Consider the following 7,908-nt stretch of genomic DNA (forward strand, 5'->3'; position numbering starts at 1 on the left):
GGTGAACCGAATATAATACAATTGTATAGTACTAAGTGAACGAAACGTAATCTATTATATAAAATCAAGATGGTGAACCAAACAATGCTTCTTTCAAATGTATATATGTCAATGTTAATGTATATATATATTCTTAATATCAATGTTTGTATAAATTGTTAATATTTATATTTGATTCAAGATGGATTACTCATCTGAGATATTAATTTATATATATGTTGGAACTGTCTGGCTGCTGTTTTATTCCAAGTTCTCAATGATTGCAATCAATGTATTTACCAATACATTCAAACTCTAAAAGAATATAGTGAACCGAAATTAATACACTGGACGAACCGAAAGGTAGAAACACACTGAACCCCTAAATCCTAAACCCTAAACACTAAAATCAGAACCCTGAACACTGAACACTGAATCCTGAATCCATAAACCCTAAATCCCTAAAACCTAAACCCTAAACCCTGGACCCGAACTCTGAACTCTGAACCCTGAACGCTAAACCCTAAACCCTAAACCCTGTACCCGAGCACTAAATACTGAACTCTAAACCCTGAATGCTAAACCCTCATGGTGAACCGAACATAGTACTCATGGTTAACCGAAATCTTAATTATGGTGAACTGAATAGACATAATACTATTTATTCTTAGATCAATTTTACATGCTTATTACTTGCTATTTAAATTTAATCTAATTTATTTTTTATAATAAAATTTAAATATTAAAAAATATTTATTTTATATTTTTAAATTAAATATTAATTATTAATTTATTTTAATAAATTAATCGTTATCTTATAAATATCATAAGATATTTGCATCCATCGTCTCTAACTGTTTTCATTTTCTGCTGAATCGATCACAGTTCGTGCGTGGTAGTTGATATTGGAATGTGATTTTTCATTGGTAGTTATTGTTTTCGGTTCACCACACCTTATAAGTTTGGTTTGGTATGCAGAGCTGTACGAGGATCGGCATATATGGAAAGAATTTTATGGTGAACCAAAATCTTAATTACGATGAACCGAAATCTTAATTATGGTAAAACAATTATATAGTGCTTAGGAAAAAAAATAGAACATATTGGTCTAATTTTTGTTAGACTTCTTTCTGTGGACCAAACCGAAAACATGAACGTGATGAACCACTTCTTTAGTATTTACCAAACCGAAAAGTTACTTACATATATTGAGAGTTACTCACAGTTACTGACCCTTACAGTTACTCACAGTTACATATTATCAATTCAATTCAGATGTAGATCACCTCAGTCCATTCAATTCACTTCAAATAAAATTAGCAATTTCATTCCATTAAATTCGATTCAGAATTCAATAATCCAACCCTCATCAAATTGATGCGTTTCAGAAGAATAATCAAAATCGTACTCATTCAACTGATTTGAAGTTGATTTATTCATTATTTTAATTCAAAAGTGCAAATCGAAGAAGAAAACGAAGAAGAACATGAATGACGAAGCTAATTGCGTTAAATCAATCCAGATCCATAATGCAGAGAAGAAAAACGCGAAAGAGAAGAACATCGGATTTAATTAAATCAATCCATATCCATAATGTAAAGAAGAAAAACGCGAAAGAGGAGAACAACGAATTTAATTAGGAAGAGGAAGAAGAAGAAGAGGAAGAAGAAGTTTACGTTGTGTGAAAAGATTTACGTTGAGAAACGTTGATAATACAAAATAAGTATTTGTTATATAGGTTATAAGATTCATTATATAGGTTATAAGAAGTGCGTGTAAAACAAACAGGAGAGTGGGACGTGGAGTGAAAGTTGTTTGGATATCATTCATATAATTTTTAGATGGATGTAGAGCTTTTCTATTTTTTGTTTTTTATTATATTATTTTTGTTGCACGATATTTAAAGAAGTATTCGAACATCCAAACTTATCTATGAGCCTTAAGAAGTTACCTGCTGTGTTAATATATATGAAACAAACATGTCAAGAATTTCAAAGTCAATTTCACATTTTACAACAATTAGATAGAGATTAGATCATCTTAATAAGTTTACTAAGATTAATGTTTAATATGAAAGAACCAAGTTTCAAACATTTATAAAGTTTAAATAATTTAAAGTGATCTTAGATGACGAATAATATTTTTTTTTTCATTCATCTAAATTTTTAGTGCATAAATAATTCATAATTTAAAATTATGATAAATATATAAAATATTGTATATAACATATATAAAATTAATCATCATATATTTATATATTATTTTCAATATATATCTCATATTTAGTAATTAGTTTTGGAACAAAACACAATCAAATTCTTTCACGTTTCTTCCCCTTTGATGCTTCGAAAAGATACGAGACAAAATCCCTTTCAATGTCGCTATTTTTTCTCTACACTACTTAAGTACTTATAGATTCTACGTGCAGTCATTTCTTTTTTCACTCAAAACACTTGGACTAAGAAAAGATTTTCTATAATAATTGCGGTTTATTATTATTTTTTTGTTAAGTCACTAACACATCATTTTCGAATTCAATTCTTAATAGTGATATGTATACAACATATTCAATTCAGAAGTTATTAACCATTGACTAAAAATAAAAATAGTAATAATAATAACCCACAAAAAAGATACGAGTCCTTTATATTAAATGCGAAATTATTAACATTAAATTGGCAAACTTAAGAACAGTTTTAATAATTCGTTAAAACAAAACAACAATAGTTAATAAGATATGAAAATATTCCTTGGTCACCTTCTAGGGCATAGAGTGCAGCATCATTTTCCTCCCCTAATATTTAGCTGTATTAAAAAATTATATGTTTTAACTAGCACTTCACAATTATTTTAAGGTCACCTTATTTTAATTGCACCGAAGTCATGCACTTTATATTTTAATAGCACTAGTGCCAACTTCACAAGATTTCTAACATCAAAATAAACAGAATAAATAAATAAACATACATATTACACCTGCTACGTTCTTAAAAAAGCTTGAAGACTAACTGTACAGATTATATCACATGCATGATTAGATCATGGTTATAACTTCTAACTTATTATCTTATAAGCCAAAAAACTAAAGTGTGTTAGAAGAAGGACTCTTTCTCAACTACTCTATGAACCAGTGTTTAACGCCTGATCTCTATACACACCACATCACTTTGTTGTATTAGATTTAAGTTTTCTTTGCTTTGAAGACTCCCCACAAGTAGTACTTTGCTTTAAATCCTGCATGATTAATTAAAAATTAATACATAACTTATTTTGTTTTGCAAATAATACTAGTATATGATCCGCATAGTTGAGCTAGAAGGTAGAAAACTCACTCCGGTATTCTATCGGAAGCACGGTGGAAGGAAAAACTAGGAGCTCTACATGTTCAAGCACAGCCCTCATGGCAAGGTCAGAGTGAATAACGTCATCAACTAACTTGTCATAGTCCCTTTCACATCTATAGAAGCATGTTGTAAGATTTGGTAATAAGAATATAAGTTGTAAGCAGAGTAAGAACGATGTTTTTGTGTGGAAAATCACCTTTCATCAGGAAATAAATAAAGTGCAATGCTGTTTTGATCTATCTCATATTTCAAGAAGCGACTTGGCCACACTGCACGTCTTTGAAACAAGTCCAGGGAAAGCTTCTCTGGAAAACGTCTTGTTTCCTCGTTAACAAGGGAGCAAGCTAGATCAGACAAATGTGCAAAAAGTCCATTGATACTTTTGTTGTGGACGTGAAGACTTCCTCTGTTAGACAGAAATTTCAATTTTAGATAATGCATCACTATAGAAGCTAGAAAATCCACTAGTTATAGAAAAAATTAGAAAAATAAATTTCTTACCTCCAAATTGGATCATTAACAGGTTGTGCTATAACATGATCTTTTAATTCCACGAGATTAGGATCAGCGACATGAGTGTTTTCAACCGTTTTCAGAGCAGATATGTTTCTACCGTTGGTTTACAATCCTCACAAAACCATATAACTTGCTTGGTGAATATCACAGGTCCGTCTAAACAATACCTGAAAAGAAAAAATTGAAAAAGTCCGAGACCATTAGGCATCTAAGAAAACATATCTAAACATAGTAATAAAGGAAGTGTGCGGCAATTACACTCAATTATCATAATGCAAATTTGCTGCAGCTACATCAAAACAAAGCAAACAGAAAAGGTAAATAACAAGTACCTATGTCGTGCCCATAATTGACACTTGTAGCAATAAATCAATGCCTCCTCAAAGCCACGATCGCCGCATACAAAACAAATATTTTCCTGGGATAACTTGTTGAATGATTCAATAAAGTAGAAAATGTAATAAACAAATTTTCTTCCATAAAATACTATAATAGAAATATGCAAATAAAATATCCAAAATAGCAGGAAATTTATTTAACAAGGTGAACAGTTTCAAAATGTATATCTCATGATCTATAGACTAATTGATTGAAGACAAATCCAAACATTTTTTTCCACTCCAGCAACCTAATCACAGATTTAGGTAACAACTAAAATCAAACTTTTAACATTTAATAAATGGATTACATATTACAAAACAAACCTGAACTGATGCTATGTTTAATTTGGTGGTGACTTCCATATTTTCTTTGGCTATGAAATTTTCATTCGAAATTTCAGTATTGGCACTAGAATCTGCAGGAGCATCAAATTCCATTGAGATTGATGATGGAAGATAAACATTTGTCTTCGGATTTTGATTCTCATCATGTACATTGTCTTCGGATGTTTGCTGTTCCGCTTCAACTTGTACAGAAGGTTGAATTAGTGGTTCAGAATTTAATCCCTCCTGAGGTAATGGTGAGAATTCCAATAATGGTGCAGGCTTCTGTGGTGGTACTGCTAAAGGTACTTGGACTGTAGACTCCACATAAATTGACAGAGGAATGATGTCAAGTACTTCCATCTTTTCTTCAACTTTGCAACTTCTATCTAAAATTTCATTGTTAACGCTAGAATTTACAGGAGCATTGACCTCCATTGACATTGATGATGGCAATTGAACATTTGTTTCATCCGTAGGAATGGGACTCTTGTCATTTACATTGGCCTCCGAATAAGCTAGTACAAGAGGTTGAATTTGTGGTTCAGAATTTGATCCCACTGCTGGTACTGGTAAGAGTACCTGTAGTGGCATAAGCTGCTCTGGTGGTGCCCCTGTAGGTACTTGAGGGGTAGACTCTGCATTTGCACAGTTTGATGGAGCATTGGTGTAAGATTTTGATGATTTGATGACCCTTCTTCTCCGCTTAATTTTCTTGCCATTACCTCCACTAGTTCCCCCAATCTTCAGCTTGGAATCATGACCCTCTGCAACAGAGTTGTGCATCACTTCTCCTTCAGGTTTTGGCTTTGAATCATGCCTCACTTCTCCTTCAGGTTTTGGCTTTGAATCACAGCCCTCTGCAACAGAGTTATCCCTCAATTCCCCTTCACGTTTTGATCCTTCTATAGTCCTTCTTATCCTCTTAATCTTGTTCTCATCATTGCCTCCATTAGCTCCTCCGATTTTCCTCTTGGAGTCATTAACCCTGGTTACAGATTTATCCTTACATTCCCCTTCAGCATTTTCAGCTGGAACAGTAGAAGTCTCCGCCATGAATTTTGCTTTGTGCTGCCTTTCAACAGAAATTCTTCTCTCGGATTTCTGAACTGTCTTAGACCGATCTACTATATTCCCAAAGGCATTTGGCACTTGCTCCCTCTCTCCTCTTCTTATACTTCTAAGTTCCTCAGACTTCTCATGTCTTTTCAACGTATGCTTATGTCCTCTCAACATATTCTGATGGTTCCTTCCTTTGTTATGTTCTTCTATGTTTTTGGAACTACTCAACCAAACTCCACAAACTTTACACCAGAATGGTCTTGCTCGGGGAGCTACATTGGGATTAGTTGGCCGTGCTCGTGGAGCTACAATGGGATTAGTTGGCCGTACTCGTGAGCTTGCAACACGATTAGTCGGCCGTGCTGGTGAGGTTGCAAAGCGATTAATCGGTCTACCGGTTTGGTGCTGTAAGAAGCTAGCAGCTCTGACATCATCATCTTGGAAGCTTGGGGCCACAAAAGGATTACTTTGTCTAGCAGTTTGGTGCAGTAAGAAGTTAGCAGCAGGAACACTAACACCATCATTTGGAAAACCCAAACCATACGGAGGGGTTGGATCACCGAAATTAAAATGGCTGTGATTTAAACCTCCATGAAGCATATTTTGCCGGCCATAGTTAATTTGATTTCGATATCTCTCAATCTGCAAACAAAATTTCAAACATGATGCTACATTGATACAATGGCAACATTCTAGTGCAATATTCAAGGGAAAGTGTCAGATTCAACAACAAAACACCTATTAGGCCTAAATTATTTTAAAAAACCAAACAAAAACGACCAGTATAACAACAGAACATGCATCTAACTTAAAACACAGCATTCAAACTTTCATTAAGTATCAACCAAACTCAGCATGCACAACACAATTGCTATCATAATTCTACTGTTTAGTAATGTGGTTGTGAAGGGCCACAGCGAATCTAAATTACTATATTTTATTACCATTTTATAAACAAATCATCAATGTTTAATAATTTATATCATGATCTCTAAACTCAGAATACATATGCCTAGGTTACTAACTCACACCAAAAAGAATCAGCTAACTGTTAACATTCATTAATTGCACCAGACTCATAAAGTAAAGTACAATGCTAAATCTAATGAAAGAACAACAGAAATAATACATTAAGAAATAATCTCAAATCATCTAAGAAATTCATATACCTTGAAACCTAATTCATACTCGACCGCCACCCAAAATTCACTTCAGGCAAAAATTATATAAAAAGAGAAAGAGAAACTAATTCCACATTACTTAACAAACATTAAAGAAAGAGAAAAACACTCACGGTGGGTTGTTGATGAATGTTCCATGCATAGTTGTTTAGAAGAGAATAAGGATACTGAGGAGTAAAACCAGAATAGAAGGGATTCATTCTGGAAAAAGAGCTTGCGAACTGAAGTGGTGCGATTGAAGTGGTGTCGCTGTTTTGAGTACTAAAAAGCCAAAAAGGTTTTTGACACTTTTTCGGTCACCGACTGCGACTATCAAAAAGATAAGTATTAAGAAACATTGATTATTCCTTATTCATTGATATATTATATTTATTTAAAAAAAAGATAAATTTATATAAGATATTTACAGATAATAAAATAACAAATTTAAAGTTGATTAAAATATTATTTTGTTGATTTATTGATTGTCTTGTTTTTAAAATTATTTTCTGTTGAATTATAGGAAATAAGAATATATAGAATATCTTTTTAAAATTTAATTTTGATATATTATCAACATTCATAGTTAAGCTTTAAATTAGATACTTGAATTACATATCATTAGTCAAAGTATAATTTAATGTTTATATATTTAGAAAAAAGATTTACAGTTATTGAACACAAAATTTAATTTCATTTCAAGATTTACCTAGGTTTAAACATTTCAACTCGTTGAATATTTCCTTAGATATTTTCTCTAAGCAAATAATGCAGTTTAATTTTTGTTTTGTATAATAAATTAATAATACTCTTTTATTTATTTAATCCATATGAAATTATAATATGAAATTAATTTTTAAGTAAATAGATTAAACAGTTTTATGCTATATATATAGAATTGAAATTCACTAACAGTAAAGTGTGCAAAACAAAACCAACCAACCAAAGTAAATAAGTACATGTTGGGCATATATCTAAAGCAGAAAAATATAATAGATACAAATTAAACTAGACACTTCACCTGGATTTTTAACTAACAAACAAGTCAAGTAACTCACCATGACATAGCTTATTTAGTTCCTTTTCTTTCTTTTTCTTGAAATAGTGCGTGTGTTATGGGTTTTTTCCCCCCCCCCAATTAAT

At 32.0% G+C, this 7,908-nt stretch overlaps 1 protein-coding gene across 1 annotated transcript; it reads right to left on the minus strand.

The window, feature by feature from the left end:
• Nucleotides 1-3,915: 3,915 nt before the first annotated feature.
• On the minus strand, nucleotides 3,916-7,074 carry LOC107490835 (uncharacterized). Its single transcript, XM_021143584.2, has 4 exons — nucleotides 6,900-7,074; nucleotides 4,544-6,247; nucleotides 4,172-4,257; nucleotides 3,916-4,006 (listed from the first exon to the last, which is right to left on the minus strand). Exons 1-4 carry the CDS (start codon nucleotides 6,984-6,986, stop codon nucleotides 3,916-3,918), a joined length of 1,968 nt encoding a protein of 655 aa, XP_020999243.2. The 5' UTR covers nucleotides 6,987-7,074.
• Nucleotides 7,075-7,908: the final 834 nt, after the last annotated feature.

Source organism: Arachis duranensis, chromosome 5 (genome assembly GCF_000817695.3).
Source record: "Arachis duranensis cultivar V14167 chromosome 5, aradu.V14167.gnm2.J7QH, whole genome shotgun sequence".
Lineage (NCBI taxonomy): Eukaryota > Viridiplantae > Streptophyta > Magnoliopsida > Fabales > Fabaceae > Arachis > Arachis duranensis.